The 19,855-nt window shown below is 41.4% G+C and overlaps 1 protein-coding gene across 3 annotated transcripts; it reads right to left on the bottom strand.

The window, feature by feature from the left end:
* Positions 1-218: 218 nt before the first annotated feature.
* Positions 219-18,556, bottom strand: MLANA (melan-A). 3 transcript variants are annotated; one of them, XM_011988401.1, is made up of 6 exons: positions 18,428-18,452; positions 18,165-18,309; positions 16,823-16,924; positions 11,744-11,840; positions 3,040-3,153; positions 219-1,402 (listed from the first exon to the last, which is right to left on the bottom strand). In XM_011988401.1, the coding sequence occupies exons 3-6, from the start codon at positions 16,897-16,899 to the stop codon at positions 1,334-1,336; spliced, it is 357 nt and encodes a 118-aa protein (XP_011843791.1). In that variant the 5' UTR covers positions 16,900-16,924; positions 18,165-18,309; positions 18,428-18,452; the 3' UTR covers positions 219-1,333. The 3 variants fall into 3 exon arrangements, with proteins under 3 accessions (XP_011843791.1, XP_011843789.1, XP_011843790.1); XM_011988399.1 differs by lacking the exon at positions 18,165-18,309 and having other exon boundaries at positions 18,428-18,556; XM_011988400.1 differs by having other exon boundaries at positions 18,062-18,438.
* Between the last annotated feature and the right edge of the window lie 1,299 nt (positions 18,557-19,855).

Below are 19,855 nucleotides of genomic sequence, written 5' to 3'. Positions count from 1 at the left end.
AAAAAATTACTTTCATTATCTTCATTTTTATAGTTATCCTCTACTATGGAAAATGATACTGGTTTTCCACTTAGTATGGCAATAGAAATTAAAGCCAAAAAAAAGTTTAAACGAGCTGCCTGAAAGATAAATATTAGATAAATAATAGTGTAGGTGATATGTTGATGTGGCCAAAGGAAAACAAATTGCAATGTTGCTATGCAAATAATGACACCATTCCAGAATATCTGATCCTTTATGATTTCTTCTGCACATTCTCGTGAGAGGGATTTGGGAACCCAAGAGAGCTAAATTGCCATAGGTACATTTAAGGCAGTACATAGTAGCTTTTACTTATTTAAATCCTTCTACCAATTTCTGGTTTAATAGAAAATACTTGTCATTAGTTAGGATAGCATTGAGCCTTGAAGTGAAATGTAATTAGACTGCATTATATGTCTTACCTATGATATAGGGTCTGGCCAGGTGTGGTGGCTCATGTCTGTAATCCCTGCACTTTGGGAGGCTGAGGTGGGCGGATCACCTGAGGTCAGGAGTTTGAGACCAGCCTGACCAACATGCAGAAACTCCATCTCTACTTAAAATACAAAATTAGCCGGGCATGGTGGCGCATGCCTGTAATCCCAGCTACTCGGGAGGCTAAGACAGGAGAATTGCTTGAACCTGGGAGGCGGAGGTTACGGTGAGCCAAGATCGCGCCATTGCACTCCAGCCTGGGCAACAAGAGCAAAACTCCCTCCCACTACGCAAAAAAAAAAAAAAAGAAAGCTGTAGGATCTTTACAATATATTATTATAGTGTAATAGAATTTTAGAGCACAAAGAGACATTGCTGACATGTTCTTGATCAGATAAATAGGCCAGTCAGCTCTTTGTCTTAAACCTATAGAAGTATCCTTTGTGAGCACCCCATAGTAAAGACTCACCTGGAACAATTCTGTGTACAGTTCATGTTGGTCAAGGTTTCAAAACCTGACTAGTTTGTTGTTAGCCAAATTTCAAGTAAAGAGAAATGGGATGGCCCAGGAATACCCACTTGAATTCTATCTCTCAGAAAATAACACCATGGATTTACTAACATTACCTCTGGCACAGATAGTATCATGCATTGCAACATTTATTGATGGAGTTTTCCCAATTTAATATTTCTCATTGTTTCCTCACATGATTAGTGCTGCTAGCTGACCTACTAAAAATTTAACACTGACTTATCATTAGAGATGGCGTGCATTTTTCCTACACCATTCCAAAGGAGAACACTAAATGTCTATATTAAATTCAAGCAAAAGTGTGAGAGAAATAATTTCAGCATGTCTCAGGTGTCTTGCTGGCTCTTAAGGTGAATAAGGTGGTGGTGACTGTTCTGCAGAGAGTTTCTCATAAGCAGGTGGAGCATTGGGAACCTGTGAGAACAAGAAAGGGAGAATTTGGTCTTGGTAACAGTGTATATGTTTCTAGGAAAGGATTAAGTTAAAATAGTTAACATATTTATAGTTTCCCTGTGGACTGAAATTTCTAAGTGTTCACATATAATTTCTGCCCAGTGAAGTAATTGTTAAATTTCACAAGTTTATATGCTGATTGTTGGGGGCAAGAGTAGGGAAAAATAGGGTTAAGGGGTTCCCCAAATCTCAAAAGCTTAGCTATACCTGGATTTTCCATGACAGTAAAAATCTCAAGCCCTAACAAACAAATCATTGAATGCTATTTACCGACACTATATACATTGCATCTTTACCACAGAGATCCTTGTAATTGTGTCTAAAGGCACATTGACACTACCAAATATAAAACAAGAGGATATTGTATCCAGAATAAATGTGTCAGGGCTTCATTTAATGCTCACAACAATTCTGGGAGTGTTTTTATTGTTTTCATGTTACAGAATGGGAAACCAGAGCACAGAGAGGTTAACTCGCTTGCCCATTGTCACACAACTAGTAAGTTGTTGAGGTAAGAATCAAACACAGTACTCTGGCTCCAGAGTCAGTGCTCTCAACCATTATACTGTGTTGTATACGTACTAGTGCTGTCCAATAGAAATATGGTACGTAATTTTATTTTATTTTATTAATTTATTTTTGAGATGGAGTTTCACTCTTGTTGCCCAGGCTGTAGTGCAGTGGCACTATCTCGGTTCACTGCAACCTCCACCTCCTGAGTTCAAGTGATTCTCCTGCCTCAGCCTCCAGAGTAGCTAGGATTACAGGTGTGCACCACCACGCTTGGCTAATTTTTGTATTTTTAGTAGAGACAGGATTTCACCATGTTTGCCAGGCTGGTCTTGAACTCCTGAGATCAGGTGATCCACCCACCTCGGCCTCCCAAAGTGCTGGGATTACAGGTGTGAGTCACCATGTCCGGCCATATGTAATTTTAAAATTTCTAGTAGCTACATTTAAAAAAAGAAACATGTAAAATTAATCTTAAAATGTTTTATTTAACCTAATATTATCAGAATATTTATTTCAAAATGAATCAATATAAAAATAATTAGTGAACCATTTATCTTCTTTTCCACATACTAATATCTTTGAAATATGGTATGTATTATAATACATCTTATTTTAAACTCCTATAAGTGTTCAGTTGCACCACGTGACTAGTGGCTAAGCCATCAGACAGCACAGCTCTATACAATAAATAATAGGTACTTTATCCCTCCCCTCTGCATATATCTACATCCATTAAAAAGGCAAATATGACTAAAAACATAAAAGAATATTGTATCCAGGACTAAGTTCTTCCTTTGGATCTTACATGTAGGGCTCTCATTATTGACCCTGGAAACTCTGGGTATGTGACAACACAATTTAAGAAAATCCCTGTGCTTCCCTTGTTGTTTGTTTTTATTATTATTTATTTTTTATTCTCATAAAATACACAAAAAAGTTGCCATTTTAACCATTTTTAGGTATATATAGTTCAGTGGCAACGAGTACATTCACATTGTTCTTGCTTTTTAAATGGAAATCATTGTATTCACTTGAGTTAAAAACAGCCATTCATGAAAATACCCTTATGAAGGATCTCAACCTACCACAGGTTCACAATTTTTCTCTTGAAGAGACAGTTTGCTGTCCTGATGATCAAACCCTTCTTGTGGGCATCTTCTTGTTAAGGCGCATTGAGTGCCAACATGAAGACTTTTATCCTGAAATGTAAATTGATAAAGGTGAGTGGGAAGAAGTAACTGAATCCATTTTAGAAAAGAGAAGGGAAGCCAAAGTTTTAAGAATGAGTTTTAATCTAGGTTCTGCCACTTACTTGCTGTGTGCCTTCAGTCTCATCACTTTGCCTCTCTGAATTCTGAGTTTGCATCTAGGAAGATGATACCCACCTACCTCTCAGAATTGTTGTGGGAATTAACTAGAGGTAAAGCTCTAGTGCAGTGCCTGGGACCCAATAGGTGGTCAAAGAATATTTCTGAAGGGAAGGATAAGAAGACTGAATCTACAAAAGGAACACTCTTATGAAATTATCCATCAGTAGTGAAGCAGAAATAAAGACTTTGTCAAACAAAAATTGAGGGAATTCGTTACCAGTAGACCTGCCTTGCAAGAAACATTTGAAGTTCTTTAGAGAAAAAGAAAATAACATAGGTCAGAACCTTGTATCTACATAAAGGAAGAACATCCAAGAATGAATAAGTGAAGGTAAAATAAAAACTTTTTTTTTTTTTTTTTTTTTTTTGAGACAGCGTCTCACTCTGTTGCCCAGGCTGGAGTGTAATGGCGTGATCTCAGCTCACTGCAACCTCCGCCTCCTGGGTTCAAGCAATTCTCCTGCCTCAGCCTCCCAAAACTTGCTTTTTCTTTCTTTCTCTTTTTTTTTTTAGGAGACATGATCTTGCTAAGCTGCCCAGGCAGGTCTTAAACTCCTAAACTCAAGCAATCCTCCTGCCTAAGCCTCTGAGTAGCTGAGACTACAGGCATGCACCACTGTACCCAACATATTCATCTTAGTTGATTTAACAGATAATAGTTTGTTCAAAAATTAATAATAGCTACAGTGTATTTAATTGTGTATGCTTATATACACTTGAAATGAATAACAGCAATGATACAAGGGAAAGGAATGTTAACAGAAAGAAAAAAACTGCAAAATATTTTAAAGAGGTTTATTCTGTGCCAATATGAATGACCATGGCCAGGAGAATAGTCTCAAGAGGTCCTGAGAAAGTGTGCCTGAGGTGGTTGGGTTATGATTTGGTTTTATACATTTCAGGAAGGCAGGAATTGTAGGTAAAAATCATAAATCAATACACAGAAGGTATATTTTGGGTCAGCCTGAAAAGGCAGGACATCTCAAAGCAGAGGCTTACAAGTCACAGGTGAGTTTTAGGGATTCTTTAGTTGGCAGTTGGTTGAAAGTTCAGCTCTGTCTTAAGACTTGAAGTCAGTATAAAGGAATGCTTAAGATAAGGGAGTCTGCAATCTGTCACGTGATGCTATACCAGAGTCAATTTGGAAAGTAAACCACATTATACAGGGTTAATTTTTTTAAAAAACAACATTTTATGGTTTGAAGGGCATGATTTAACCCTTTCCTTGCATTGTCTTGTTCCTAATTTGATATTGCCACAAAGAGTTAATTCTGTCAGTTCTATAATCTCTATTTTAAAATTAATGCTAGTCAGTTGTACCTAAAACTCTAAAAGAGAGGGTGTATAATGAGGCGTCTCTCATCTCCCTTCCCATCATGGCCAAGACTCAGTTTTTCAGGTTTCCCTGGGGTCCCCTTGGCCAAGAGGGGGTCCATTCAGTTGGTTGGAGGATGTAGGTTTTGTTTTTAGTTTACAGGAGGAAGGAATTAGGATTATTTTATTTTAAGATGCTCATAATGCCTATGAAATGGTATAGTGTTATTTGAAAGTGGGCTTGAATTAGTTGTAAATGTTTGTTGCAAACTCTAGGGAAACCACTGAAAAAAAGTAAAAAAGAAGTGTAAGGCGGGGCATGATGGCTCATGCCTGTAATCCCAGCACTTTGGGAGGCCGAGATGGGCGGATCACGAGGTCAGGAGATTGAGACCATCCTGGCTAACACAGTGAAACCCCGTCTCTATTAAAAATGTAAATAATTAGCCAGGCGTGATGGCAGGTACCTGTAGTCCCAGTTGCTCAGGAGGCTGAGTCAGGAGAATGGCATGAACCCAGGAGGCGGAGCTTGCAGTGAGCCAAGATCGCGCCACTGCACTCCAGCCTGGGCAACAGAGCAACACTCTGTCTCAAAAAAAAACCAAAAGAAGTATAACTGGACTGGGCGTGGTGGCTCACGCCTGTAATCTCAAGCACTTTGGGAGGCTGAGGCGGGCGGATGGCCTGAGCTCAGGAGTTCGAGACCAGCCTGGCCAACATGGTGAAACCCCATCTCTACTAAAAATACAAAAATTAGCCAGGCATGGTGGCGCACACCTGTAATCCCAGCTACTTGGGAGGCTGAGGCAGGAGAATCACTTGAACCCAGGAAGTGGAGGTTGCAGTGAGCCGAGATCACACCACTGCATTCCAGTCTAGGTGACAGAGCGAGACTCTGTCTCAAAAAAAAAAAAAGTAAGTGCATAGAGAAAGATATACCATGCTAACACTAATGAAAAGAAAGTAGGAGTTCCTATATTAGTTTCAGAAGGAGAAGATTTCAAGGAAAGTCATCAGGAATAAAGAGGGATATTACATAATGATAAAGGTGTTCATTCTCCAAGAAGACATAACAACACTTAACATGCATGTACCTAAGAACACAGCATCAAAATACATGAAATAAAAACTGATAGAACTGCAAGAAAAAGTAGTTGCATCCACTATGAAGTTGGAGTTATAGTTGGAGGCTTCAACATGTCTCTATCAGAAATAGACAAAGCCAGCAGGTTAAAAATCAGTAAGGACTAACTCATTGTGTGAGGCCAGCATTACCCTAACATCAAAAACAAAGATATTACAAGAAAAGAAAACTACAATTCATTATCTCTCATAAATATAGATGCAAAAAAATCTGAACAAAATATTAGCAAATCAAATCTAGCAATGTATAAAAGTGGAACTCAACAAAATCTTCGATTAGATATAATAGACATCTATAGGCTACTTCATCCAATGACAACAGAATACACTTTCTTTTCAAGCTCAGAACATTCACCAGGATAAACCAAATTCTGGGCCACACAACACATCTTAACAAATTTAAAAGAATAGAAATTATACAATGTTTGCACTTAGACTATAATAGAATTAAAGTAGAAATCAATACAGAAAGATAACTGAAAAATTCCCAAACACTTGGAGATTAAACAACACACTTCTATATAACACATGGGTCAAAGGAGAAATCTCAGGAGAAATTTAAATATATTTTGAATTAAATGAAATTAAAATATGATGTCAGAATTTGTGGGATACTGCTTAGCAGTGCAAGCAGTATTTAGAGGGAAATGTATAACATTGAATGTGTATATTAGAGAATGAGAAAGATCTAAAATCAATCTAAGCTTTCACCTTAAGAAAATAAAGAGGACAGCAAATTAAATCCAAAGTAAGCAGAAAAATAAAAATTAGAGAAGAAATCCATGAAATTGGAAACAAGAAATCAGCAGAGCACAATGACTCATGCCTATAATGCCAGCACTTTGGGAGGACAAGGCAGGAGGACTGCTTGAAGCCAGGAGTTTGAGACCAACCAGAGCAACATAGTGAGACTCTGTCTCTACAAATTAGAAAAAAAAAAAGAAAATTAGTCAGATGTGGTGGCACATGCTATAGTCCTAGCTACTACGGTAGCTAGCTGTAGTCCTAGCTACTCAGGAGGCTGAGCCAGGAGGATTGCGTGAGCCCAGGAGTTCAAGGTAACAGTGAGCTATGATTTTGCCACTGCACTCTAGTCTGGGTGACAGAATGAGACCCTGTCTCTAGAAAAAAAAGAAAGTCAGTAGAGTAAATCAATGAAACCAAATGCCGATTCTGGGAAAAGATCAATAAAATTGATAAGCTTTTAGCCACACTAAGAAGAAAAAAGAAGGCACAAACTGCTATTATCAGAAATAGTAATGGACATTAAAAGGATAAGCAAGAAATACTATGAACAACTATGCTCACAAATCTGAAAACGTAGGTGAATGTAACAGTTCTTTGAAAGACACAATCTGTCAAAATCCACACAAGAACTAGACCATCTGAAGAGATTCATATCTATTATAAAAACTGATCAATAATAACTTTCTAAAACAGAAAGCACCAGACCCAGATGAGTTCAGTGGTGAGTTCCACCAAACATTTAAGAAAGAAATTATACTAATCCTCTATAACCTCTTTCACAAGATTGAAGCAAAGGGAATAATTTGTAACTCATTGCTATGAGGCCAGCATTACCCTAATACCAGACAGATATTGCAAAACAAGAAAACTACAGCTCAATATCTCTCATGAATATAGATGCAAAAAATCTCAACAAAATATTATCAAGTTAAACTAACAATGTATAAAAGGAATTACACACCATGACAAAGTGGGATTTATCCCACGTATGTAAACCTGGTTCAATATTGAGAAATCAGGCCAGGTGTGGTGGCTCACGCCTGTAATCCCAGCACTTTGGGAGGCCGAGGCAGGTGGATCGCTTGTGCTCAGAAGTTCGAGACCAGCCTGGGCAATATGGTGAAACCCCATCTCTACAGAAAATACAAAAAAATTTAGCCAGGCGGTGGTGGCTTGCACCTGTGGTCCCGGCTACTTGGAAGTTTGGGATGGGAGGATCACCTGAGCCTGGGAGGTGAAGATTGCAGTAAGCTGAGATTACACCACTGCACTCCAGCCTAGGGGACAGAATGAGACCCCATGTCAAAAAAAGAAAAAGAAGAAGAAGAGAGAAATGAATTATTCTGATACATCAATAGACTAAAGAAGAAATTCGCAAGATTGTATCAACAGATGTAGAAAAAGCATTTGAAAAATCAAACACCCATTCATAATTTAAAACTCTCAATAAACTAGGGATAGAGGGAAACTTACCCAAGTTTGCTGAAGAATATCTAGGTACAAAAAATTAACAGTTAACATCATACTTGAAGCTTTTCTGCTAAGATCAGGAACAAGGCAAGGATGTCCTGTCTCACCACACCTTTTCAACATCATACTGGAAGTCCTAACTAATGCAATAAACTGGAAAAGGATTTAAAAGGTGTACTGATTGGGAAGAAAAATAATAAAACTGCCCTTGTCAATTTTTCTTTTTCTTTTTTTTAAAGCCTCTCACTGACCATAGGATAAGAGTATGATCCACTCTGCCAGTTCACTGCCAGTTTTCTGTATTTACATTAAAACTGGGTGTACATTTTAAAATACGGATTCCCGAATCCCACCACCAGAGATGATCCCAGAATCTGCCTTTTAGCAAGGACCCCAAAGTATTCCAGTGCAGGTGACCACTGACCATGCATTGAGAAACACAGTGCCTTGACACATGAGTGTAAACTGAGCTGAGAGCAAGGGCTATGAAATTCTCCAAGAATCAAAAGTATTTTGTCTTGAACTTCCAAGTGAAGATGTAAAACTGCTTAATATAAAAACCACTGTCCAGTTTATTACAAATCATTTCCCACTTCCTCTTGCAGAAACAGGTTGCTACAAAAAGCAGCCTTTCCTTTCAAAAGATGTTTTCCAGGGCTCAGGGGAATTGTTAACCAAAGGAGAAATTTTAAGAGATCTAAATTCCAGCCAGCCTCTCTACTATTCTGTGGTCAAATGGAAATTGAAAAGTAGACATTTCAAGCTTAATGAAGATTGTTAAAGATGAAGTAATTCACATGCCCAAAGCTTATATTTAATGTCATTTATAGCTCTTTACTTTAAAATGAAAATAGAATCACTGAAGACAGAAAGGGAGGTAATTATGTAATTAAATGCAATACTTAATATACTATTTTACATAATTTTGCCTAAACTTAGACTTCTGATCTCCAAACTGGCTTTTCTAGATATATGAAAATCTCAAAATAAGATTTTAATATTAATTTTAAAAATAAATATGGAAATTAAATAAACCAAGAAATTTAAACACGTTTCCCTCTCAAAAAGTCTCAGAAACTACAAATCACTGATCTAATCCTAGAGGAATGGAGGCATAGAGTTTGAATTTGAAACTTACCAAGCAAAATGTTCACAGTGTCTGAGCACATGACATTAAGACTCTCTGTTATTTTTCAGTTGAATGAATTTAAGATGAGAGCATTGAAGCAGAAAAGAAAAATTATTGCATTTGTGTTCAGTAGGATCAAGCTAATAATTATAGTTAGTTAGGAAATGAGTACCAATATACTGAGTTTGTATAGCTTTAGTTCTTGAAAGACTAAACATGTTTTTGATATACAAATATATAATGAAATCAAAATATAGAAGAAAATATGTATTAAATAAAAATGGATATACATTGTGTTACATCACAGATTTCCAACGTGTGTGGGTGTACGATAGAGCTAGTGAGTCTTGGAGAAGTTGCATTCTAGTCTCCAAGCAACTCAATGGCAGACAGTGGGACCAAGTCCTAATGCCACACAATTAAGTGACCACTATGTGCCAGGCACTGTGCTGGGCATTGGAGATATGAAGATGAGTAAGAAATATTCTCTGTTCTGGTTCATACATGGGGAAAGCAGAAGGGTAGAAGAGGCAAACAGTAAATAGCCAATTACAAGGCAGTGTCATAACCCCATGCTAGAGTTACAAATGGAATTATATGGCAGAGATTAAAGTCCTCCCCTACTAACCTGTTGTGGACAGCCATATGAGCAGGAATTCTATACCTAACTTTCTAACCCAAGGCTTTCCTCAAGTATTTCCTCCAATATTGGAGTCTTGTTCAGATTCATCAACTCCTCCTCCTCCTTCCCTCTAAATGTCAGCACACTAGAGGGCTATGCTCGGTGGGTGTGTCAGCCCCCAAACTTGCCCTGCCTTTTATGGTTTGTATTTGTATTTATGCTCTGGAAAGACAGACATTGGGGAACAGGAGACATGAGACTGCCCAAGTTTCTTGGCAAAGAGGGAAAGAATCCAGAGTTGCATCTCTCACCTTCTCCTTCTTATCAGCTTGCCAAGCTTCAATCCCTACCCCACACCAACCCTCCTATCTTTCACAGGACCTTTTCCTCTAAATGAAGTGCTTGCTGAATGAGGAATGGGACTTTCCAACATCTTTTGTAAAGATAATTTTTTTCCATTTTGCATCAACCTGAAAAAGCTCTCAGATCTGTAATAACGAGAGAGAGAGAGAGATCGAGATCTATGGAGAATGCCTTTGGGTGTTGAAGTGCTAAAGTGCTACCTAGCTTTGAAGCAAGATTGCTGAAATCTGTAGTTTTTATAGCTTATAAACTCAGTTGATGTTTCCCATTCATGGAGGATACTGGTACCAGAAGACTGGATTGTGTAATTGTGTTCGCTTCCTGCATATTTGGGTAAAAAAGAAAGAAAATACTATTAAAACCTTTGGCCATCTAAGAAGGATGCAACCTGTTAAAAAACACACAGTGACCTTTTGTGCTGATGCAGGGAGGATGGTTTCCTCATTGCACTGATGATATCCTGGGATGCTTAGTGTAGAGTCAGAAGAATTTGGAATTCACAGGTAACCAGTGAGGAAAGGGGTAAAGAAGCAAGGTAAGAAGACCAGGTCACAAAGTGGAGTAACAGAACCAGCAAGAATTCTCAGAAGTGGTAAAACCTTAGGTGTGTAAGAATACTCCTGTTTGCTATAAGGGAACCTCAACCCCCTTCCCCTGTGCCCTATAAACCGTCAGTGCTTAGCTGTACACAACATCCAGGTATCCAAGTTTGCTGTGAGTAGAACCAAAAAGACAGGCGCTATAGTTTGAATGTGTCCCCCAAAATTCATGTATTGGAAATTTAATCCCCAGTGCAACAATGGTGAGAGGTAGGACTTTTAAGAGGTGATTAAGTCATGAAGACTCTGTCCTCATGAATGGATTAATGTTATTGCAGGAGTGTGTTTGTTATTGCAAAAGTAGGTTTGTTATAAAAGTGAGTTTGGGCTGTGTGTGGAGTGTTTCACACTTGTAGTCTCAACATTTTGGGAGGCCGAGGCAGGAAGATCTCTTTAGCCCAGGAGTTTGAGACCAGCCTGGGCAACATAGTGGGACCTCGTCTCTACAAAAAAAAAAAAAAAAAAAAGTTTTTTTAATTAGCCGGGTGTGGTGGCACATGCCTGTAGTCCCAACTGCTCTGGAGGCTGAGACAGGAGGATGGCTTGAGCCCAGGAGGTCAAGGCTACAGTGACTCATGATCACCACTGTGTTCCATCCCAAGATTTCCTGTTTCAAAAAAAAAAAAAATGAGTTCAGCTCCCTCTTGCTGTCACTCTCTTGCCCATGTGATGCCTTCCACTATGATGTGACACAGCAGGAAGGCCTCACCAGGTGTGGCCCCTAGATCTTGGAGTTCCCAGCCTCCACAACTGTAAACCAAATGAATTTCATTTATTTATAAATTACAGTCTCTGGTATTCTGTTATAGTCACAGACTAAGGCACAGGGCAAGTTCCTGGTTGGGGTTCATGCCTGAGCAGAAGCAAAGGAAGAGTTGCCAAAGTACAATGTAGCAAAAGAGGCATCAGAAGGTGGAATCAGAGCTAGAGGTTGTAACGAGGCAATTATCTGACTCTGCAGAGACTCAGAGGAAAGAACTGGAAAGAGGGCCCTGGACCTGGAGGGATTTCAGCTGTGGGAACTATACCAACCATCAAGGCTCTGTATCCATTTCGTCTTCTACAATACCAACAGCCGATGAGCAGTAAGATTCCCAGGATCACTGTCAGGATGCCAATCCCAGCGGCCCTGGCCCAAGAGATAGACAAATCCGCTTTGTCATTGAAACATTGTTCTACATTATGATGAAGCATAAATCAGTCTTTCTCTTCATGTGGGCTTTGACTGCCCAGAGCAGCATCTCCCAGTGTCCAGGTAGTTTCCCACCTCCCACACTGGGCACCCCACCAGGCCTCCAGCACCTGGATCTAGTGCAGGTCTTTATCTAGGAGCCTCTCAAGTGTGTGCCCACAGGAGCACTGCTAATTGACATGGCCCAGGCACCCAAGTTCCAGGTACAAGAAGTGCCATAGTAACTGGTCTTTATGTGGACAGTGTATTTAGTGGGGCTAAATTATCTTTTCTTCTCATCAGGCTGTTTTAGAACATTTTCTCTAATTCAGCCCACAAAAAGAAAATAGAAATGAACACTGACTCATCTACTAAAAGCCAGGTGCTGTACTAAACATTCATTAGCTTATTCAATTCTCACATCAACACTGGAGGGTAGACACCATTTGTCATCCCCTATTTTCACAGATGAGGAAATAAAAGGCCGAGGATACATGACTCACTGGTGATCATACAGAGCTAGCACAAAACAGAGCTTGGATCTGAACCTGAATCCGTCTCAATTATGTTCGTGCCCTCCCTTCCCTAAACTCCCCGCTTTGCTCCTTGCAGCCCTAGGGAGAAGTGTCTGGGCTGAACCTACAGCAAAGCCGTAGCATTACTTATTGAGAAGGATCTTGTCTAAGCAGCAGGGTGCCAATCTGGGGGTCTACACCAGCCTCTTGGGCCCTGTGTTCAGTGACCCCTGGGAAGCATTACAGTTACCACAGAGACCCTGAAAACAGGGCCTGGAGCTGTTCACTCCTGGCAAGCATCTTCAGTTAGCTAACATCTACTTGATCACAGCATGATCAAAATCGACAGAATTGACTCTGTTATCTGTGGTTGTCAACTCGCTAAGAAAGTTTCTGCTGAGCTGGGTGACTTATAAGAGACTGAGCAGCTACAGGAGAAGCAAAGTTTAAGGCTTCTCCTGGAGAGACTTTTGCTCAGTACCATCTACTGGACAACTTCTGTCTCAAGGCTGAGGAGACATCAAGCTTATCCTGTCCGTCTGCAAACGGGATGGAGAGAACCATGGGATGACAGTGCTAGATGGAAACTCTGACTTATGCAGGTCAGTCCACCCACTTTATAGATCAGGAAGCTGAGACCTATGAAGATTCATCAACATTACCATCACCATAGTGACTACCATTCATTGAGCACCAATTTGTGCCAGGCACTGGGCTAGACAGCCCCACATATATGCTTTTATTTCATCCTAACCACAGTCCTCTGAGGTAGGAATGGTGTTCATTTTATAACTGATGTTATGCTGGTCAAATGCCCAGGGCTGCACAACCAGTAAGTGGCAGAACCAACATTCACAGCAACTGGCACTGGAAACTTAGCAAGTGAGCACCAGAATTTGGGCCAGATCCAGGTCTCCCAGGCCAGTGCTTTTCCTGCAGAGTCACTCTTTCCTGAACTGAAGCTGTCACAAGTGTGTTCTCATGACTGAAGGCAGCTGATTCAACTCCCAACATGCCTGTGCTCTCATTTCACCCTGTGGCATCCGCTTGAACATCTTGACACAGACAGAGCTCTGTTCCAGCACTTTATGCATCGTCACATGGTGCTCACAACATGCCCAAGTGACTGACAGCGAAAAGCACCAGGGTATGCCACACATATTGGAAGAACCCACTGCCCAGTTTGGCAGGGCTCCTCAGAGTGTCTTCCAAATGTCACCTGCAGCAGAATCACCTGAGATGCACGCTGAGGTGCAGATCATAGGACTCCACCCCTGGCCTACCCAATCAGCCTCTTAGGTGGCAGCACCTAAGAATCTGCATTTTAACAAGTTCCATGGATGACTTGTGTCCACTCAACTGTGAGAACTGCTCTCCACTGAGGTTTCAAAGAGATTGATAATACTCAAAGCAGATATGTAGTCCTTCCTGGCTGGATGTGGGAACTTAATTTGCATCATTCTTCCTCATTCCACCTGCTGGCACAATTGTGAGAAGGATAAATAGTCTCATATCTTAGGGATGCATTGCTTTAATGAAGTTGGCCCTGTTGTGCAGGATCCTGATTTTATGCAAAAAAATTTAAAAAAAAAAGAAGATGGCCCCATTCCCCTACCTCCATCCCACCTATTTAAACAAACAGCAACGGGGGCAGGGACTTTTCATGAGAGGAATGAGTTTTGACATTGGTGCCGTGTGCAGTTACTTATTTTCTGGACGGATCTCCTTCAGTACCTGCACAAGATCATGATGTTCCATGTATTCAGGGGTTCCCTCACTCACAGTCTGAAGTTAAGTGTTTCAATGTGCTGGAAGCTTTGGCTATCTGACCCTTCTATAGACAGCAAAATGTCAAAAGGAATTACTTTCTCTTTATAGAGAGATGGCTCCCACACATATGGGTTGAGTGGGTATTTTTCTTTTGTGCTGGAATCCAGAGGTTCCCTCCTGTTCGCAAGGAAAATGTCAGATAACCCACCTGACCCTGCTTATGCACATCATTCAAGTTGCAAGACACAGAAAGCTTGTGCCTTCAGTCAAGGGATTCCTTCACATGATAATGGTCATAACCCCCTTTGCCCTTTATTAAGACATTGTCCCTCACCTCCAAACCCACCTTTCTATGCTCTGCTCTCTGATGCTGGAACTGGACTCTGCAAATGCCACTTCTCCTTTGCCCACTGGCTCCCATTGGAGAACTCTAGAGAGGGCCTGCAAACCTAGGAGGTCAGGAAGGAGCAGCTCCTTCCAGTGTGCTTCCTGCTCCTGTCATCATCACCCCAGCAATGCTGACATTGTCTGTACATGCCAAGCACCAGCTTGTTTTCTGGCATTCTCAGAGCCAGCTTCATTATGCCCCTCCCCAGCAGAGCACTGGCTGACCAGTGCTCCCACCTCAGAGGCATGAGTATTTGATTCATTGCCCCTCACTTCTAAGCTCCGGAGACACCAGAACCAGCCAAACAGAAATCTCTCCTTAGAGATCTGGGTCCCATTTCTGTGGGTTCCCTCCTCCCAATTCTAGGTCCTGATGGCCTCACCCTTCCCTTTGTTCCCCTAGACATAGGGGTAGAAGCAGCATTCTGTGGGCACAGCATTGGTTACCCCTGTGCCTTCTTTGCCTCCTCAGTCTCAGTCCCATGCCTGTTTAACCAGCTTCTTATATTAAAGTCTGTATGTTGAACCACCTAGTTGGTTTCTTCCTGACTAGACCCTGAAAGTTACCTTGTTCAGGTTGTGGGTACACCTGGCTATGAGGTTCCCCAGCTGGGCGTGATGGCCCTACATGGCAAAGGACAACTCCGCTTTCAGCCTACTGAGCTGACAAGCATCAGCCTCCAGCTTCACACTGAGAGATACTGACCTCTGCCCTAGCCTCTTGTTGGATGGGATTGTGCAAATATTTGCCTCTGCTGGCCTGCAGCATAACACTTAAGAGCATGGACTCTGGGGACAAGCAGACCTGGATTTAAATCCCAGTGCCACCATGTCTGGCCACACATTTCCTAATTTCTCTAAACCTTTCTTCATTTACAACACAGCAAGAATGATACCCACAGGTGCCACGGGGGAGGGGGTGGGCGGGGGTGGAGCAATAAGCAGAAGTGACGTGTGTCCCTTGAAAGGAATGGTCCTAGCCTGTCCTTCACCTCCTGCTTTCTGTTGGCAAGATGTGGAAGTGATGGCACAACATCTTCAGCCATGGAGACAAAAGCGACATCCCAGGGGAGTAACCAGCAAGAAGAAAAGGAACAGGCCTTGAACTCTTTACTCTTGAATTTTTACACGAGACATAAAACTTTATTTTAAAGAAGAGTCTGTTGAGTGATTATACGGAAGCTGAAATGATTAACTAATACCATGGCCAATGGGCTCCCCTCCCTCAAAGAGTATATTTTTGCTCTCAGGACATTTTCTGAGAAGATACCGCTGCCCTCAACTCCAACTGGCCAGGGATATTAGAGGATCCTATACCAGGGTCTTCTGAGGAAATGCTGAATTCTTCCTCAGTACCTTTGTTGGGTCTTACATCTTGCTGGTCCCTGCGGTTGACTGTTAAAGATGGTTCAACAGCTCTTTCCAAAGAAAGAGCAGGTTCGCAGGGAGTTCTGGACAGACCACATAAGAGGGTATTGTCCTGTTGGAGTCCCACGCAGAGGGTGGGGCCTCCCCTGCCCCCGCAGCCCAGCACGTACAGAGTATGTCCCTTTCCCACCCCCAGCACGTACAGAGTATGTCCCTGCAGCCTCTGGGTTTTCATCACCACACTTATATTTGCTGAAATTAATCTCATGCCTAACTCTCCCACTAGGTTGTGAGTTTTTTCAAAGATAAAAACAGTATCTCAGGCCAGTATATAATGCTTAGCATTTAGAAATGCTTAATCATATAAATAGTTATTTTTAATTCACTCATAATATCCAACACCTTTCCTTAGGATAAAGTTATGCTGCAAAGGCTGTGACTTCAGTCTTCCTCTCGAGTCTGGCTGTAGGCTGAGTCACATGCACCTGCCCATCATCCTCACTGGCTCCTTGGCAACTCACTTTTATTCTGTCTGCAAACCACCTTCAGGAGCTTGAGTGGAGGAGACAGAACAAGGATTGAGGAAAGAGGCATTGTGACTCTGAACAGATGTTTTTCCACTTGGGAACCTACAGATAAGGCCCAGTAGTCAAAGTGCACCCCAAAATGGCAAGATCCAACCTTATACCATTCCCATCTTCCTGCCTATTTGGCCTCAGAGAAGCTTGACTGAGCCCCTTGTAGAAGCACAGAATCTCCTCCCCTTGTTGCCAGGGATGTTACTGTCTGGGGAGATAAACACTAGGGAGATTTATGAGCAGGCATGTGCTGATGGAAGTCAGCAGGCTGTGTCAGCAAATGGCAAACTGGAAGCCCTGCTGGGTCTGGTTTTGAACTTACTCTTCAGCTGTGATGTAAGAGTGGCCGTGCCCCTTCTTGGGGTAACCATAGATGAAGTGAGCATCTTCTCTTGGCATCTTGTAGGGTCAGGGCACAGGACACCTAACAGAAGAAGCATGTGGGCATCATTAATGCATCCAAAGCCACCCTGTTCATCGTCTCATAAAGACCCACAACAGCATCCTTACTAGATGACCAATATCCACAGTCAGGACCCTTTGGTTTCTCTCTGTGAGGAGATTTGCACCTGCTTCTTTCATTGATATCAAGGGCTTTGACAATAGCTCAGGTTTCTAACCCCTCCTACTAACTAAAGTTCAAAGAAGAAACTACAAACGAAAGCAAAAAGACTCAGTTATTATTTGGTGAAAAAATGTTCTTCATGTGCCTTCAATTTGACTCTGCACCATAAACTTCTAGAGAAACAAACAAACAATGCATTTTTACTGATTCTCCACCTTCCCTGGCCCAGGGCTGTGGCTAATAAAATAAGAGGAGTTATTTTTCTCCAAAGTTATTATTGGATATCAGTCCACAGACAGACAGAGGCTATGATACATAATGTATGTTTCCCAGAGCACCTGTTGCCTGTGCCTTGCGAGGGTGCATGAGGTTGAGCGCTGAGCACAGCATCTTCCAGCCCAGCTTTTCAGCAAAGGAAACCACCCCACACAGGGGCTTCAGCTTGTCACCAGGCACTCCACCCAAAACAAGCTGAGGAAGCCCAGGACCTGACTTTATCTAACAATGTGTTTCGCTTCCTACTTAAGTCAATTTCTGCTTCTCTCTGATTCAAGTCCCTTGGCTAGCATTTTTTTTTTTTTTAACTAGAACATACACAAATGAACAACAACAAAAACTGTCCATAAACTGCAGTGGCCGTAATTCAAGTATGCTCATTAAAAACCAATAATGGAAGCTCCTTTCCTTGTTATTGTGTATTTTTCTGCTCTCTTACTGTTCTCAGGAATTTCAAAGGTCTGATCCCCATAGAATTATATTAATGAGCTCCAGTTTAAAACAGCAGGGAGGGGTGGGAGAGAAGAGTGGGGATTTCACCACATGACCCCTTTCCACTGGGACATTTTATGTGTAATTTACCCTTCCCAGTTGTAAAAAAAGAAATTAAAGTCAAACTCACTGATCCTCTCAAGTGAATAATATAGGAGTGAACCCTGTGTTCAAAATGACAGAATGGAAACTTAATTCTTCATTAAATTGTTTTCATACATCCCATACCTCAAGCTCAGAACCTTGGCAAATGGTGCAGCAACAGCAAACGCGCCTCTTACTACTCAGACCAGAAGAAGTGGTTCTTTAAGTGACAGAAGAACACATCTACCTCAGGGAGGCTGCTTCTCCCCGGCAAGCTGCCATCTTGAATAGTTGCTTTTCTTCTTGGTAGTCTTAGAGGACTGAGAGAGGATTCAGGAGGAGACTTTGTGAGCCCTCTGAAGTTGGAGACTGACAAACGTTGCAGAGAAATTCTGTTGACGTCACACATCAGTGGGGCAATGAGGGTAGGCAGAGGACTTCACCAGAATTTCCCAAATCCTATTCTGGAAGAAAAGGACTATGATTATAGCAAGAGGGCAATGCTCTTACCTTCCTGAGAGTACTCCGTCCGCTGGCTGGCCGCATGTGTGAAGACTGCTTCTCTGGCTCTTAATCTTTTTGACTTATTTTTTTTCCTGGTCTTGAGTCCCATGATAGTCACAGGTTTAGATTTCTGACAGGGTCGTCTGTAATTGCTTAATTGGCATGAAAGAAACCAACTTCATTCCTTCCTTCAAAAAGTCACAGCTGACTGCGGCCTCTGTTTTCCCCAGTCCCAGTGCTCTATCCTAGGGAAGCCATTTATTTTAAATGTTGGCCCCTCCTCCATAAGACTGCCACATCACATAAAATATAGGATACCCAGTTAAATTTGAACTTCAGATAAACAATGAACAGTTTCTTAATACAACTATGTCCCATACAATATTTTTAGGATAAATATGTCCACATATTCTATGGGACATAAACTAAAAAAGTTATTTTTTGTTTGTCTGAAATCCACATTTGCTTTTTTCATGTCAGATAGGTAAGGCGCCCATGTCATTGTAACACGGTTTGAGGGAGGCAGATCTCACACATGAACATGGAAACCTAATCATCACACGTATGAACCACAAAAGGATCTGAAATCCAAACTAAACTGGGTTTCCTATTCCCTCCCTCATCTTCATCTCAAAGGACTGAAGAGTCTTTAGGCTCAGGTCTGGAGAGCATCTAGTACCAGACTCTCATGATGAAGAAAAGGAAATAGAAAAATCCCTGAAACCTCCTCAGCTGAGCTCCATGAGTTCTCTGTGATGCCCTTGGAGTTAACTGTCCACTGGAGACAGTGAGTTTCCATGCATCTGCAAGGGATAGATGGAATTTTCTCTTTGCAGGTGGAATATGACCTACTTAGACATCTCTTAGGTTGGTGCAAAAGTAATTGTGGTTTCGGGTCATGAATTTTAAATCATTATAACTAGGCTCAAACACATTTATTTATTTATTTATTTATTTATTTATTTATTTATTTATTGAGATTGAGTCTCGCTCTGTCGCCCAGTCTGGAGTGCAGTGGTGGCGTCTCAGCTAACTGCAACCTCCGCTTCCCAGGTTCAAGCAATTCTCCTGCCTCAGACTCCTGAGTAGTTGGGACCACAGATGTATGCCACCACACCTGGCAAATTTTTGTATTTTTAGTAGAGACGGGGTTTCACCATGTTGGCCAGGATGGTCTTGATCTCCTGACCTCATGATCCACCTGCCTCAGCCTCCCAAAGTGCTGGGATTAGAGGTATGAGCCACCACACCCAGCCTCAAATACATCTTTATTAATCAAAATGGAACCGTTACAATGAAGACATTTTTGCCAATGAGAAATAAATTTGTTTATTCCTGTAGCATACACATTCATGCTTCAGGATTTGATGAACTCTTAGAAAACATTTTCTGCACCTTGCTGGTTGTGGAAGCATTTTCACTGCAAAAAGTTGT

The sequence above is a fragment of the Mandrillus leucophaeus genome, unplaced genomic scaffold (genome assembly GCF_000951045.1).
Source record: "Mandrillus leucophaeus isolate KB7577 unplaced genomic scaffold, Mleu.le_1.0 Scaffold329, whole genome shotgun sequence".
Lineage (NCBI taxonomy): Eukaryota > Metazoa > Chordata > Mammalia > Primates > Cercopithecidae > Mandrillus > Mandrillus leucophaeus.
This window is presented reverse-complemented; position numbering and strand designations above follow the sequence as displayed.

Excerpts from the sequence above, each read along its gene's own strand:
- MLANA (XM_011988399.1), bottom strand. The coding sequence starts at position 16,899 with ATGCCAAGAGAAGATGCTCACTTCATCTATGGTTACCCCAAGAAGGGG. Across the intron at positions 11,841-16,822 it reads TCTTACATCACAGCTGAAGA|GGCCGCTGGGATTGGCATCC; the intron begins GTAAGTTCAAAA and ends CTCTTGGGCCAG. Across the intron at positions 3,154-11,743 it reads ATGGATACAGAGCCTTGATG|GATAAAAGTCTTCATGTTGG; the intron begins GTTGGTATAGTT and ends TTTACATTTCAG.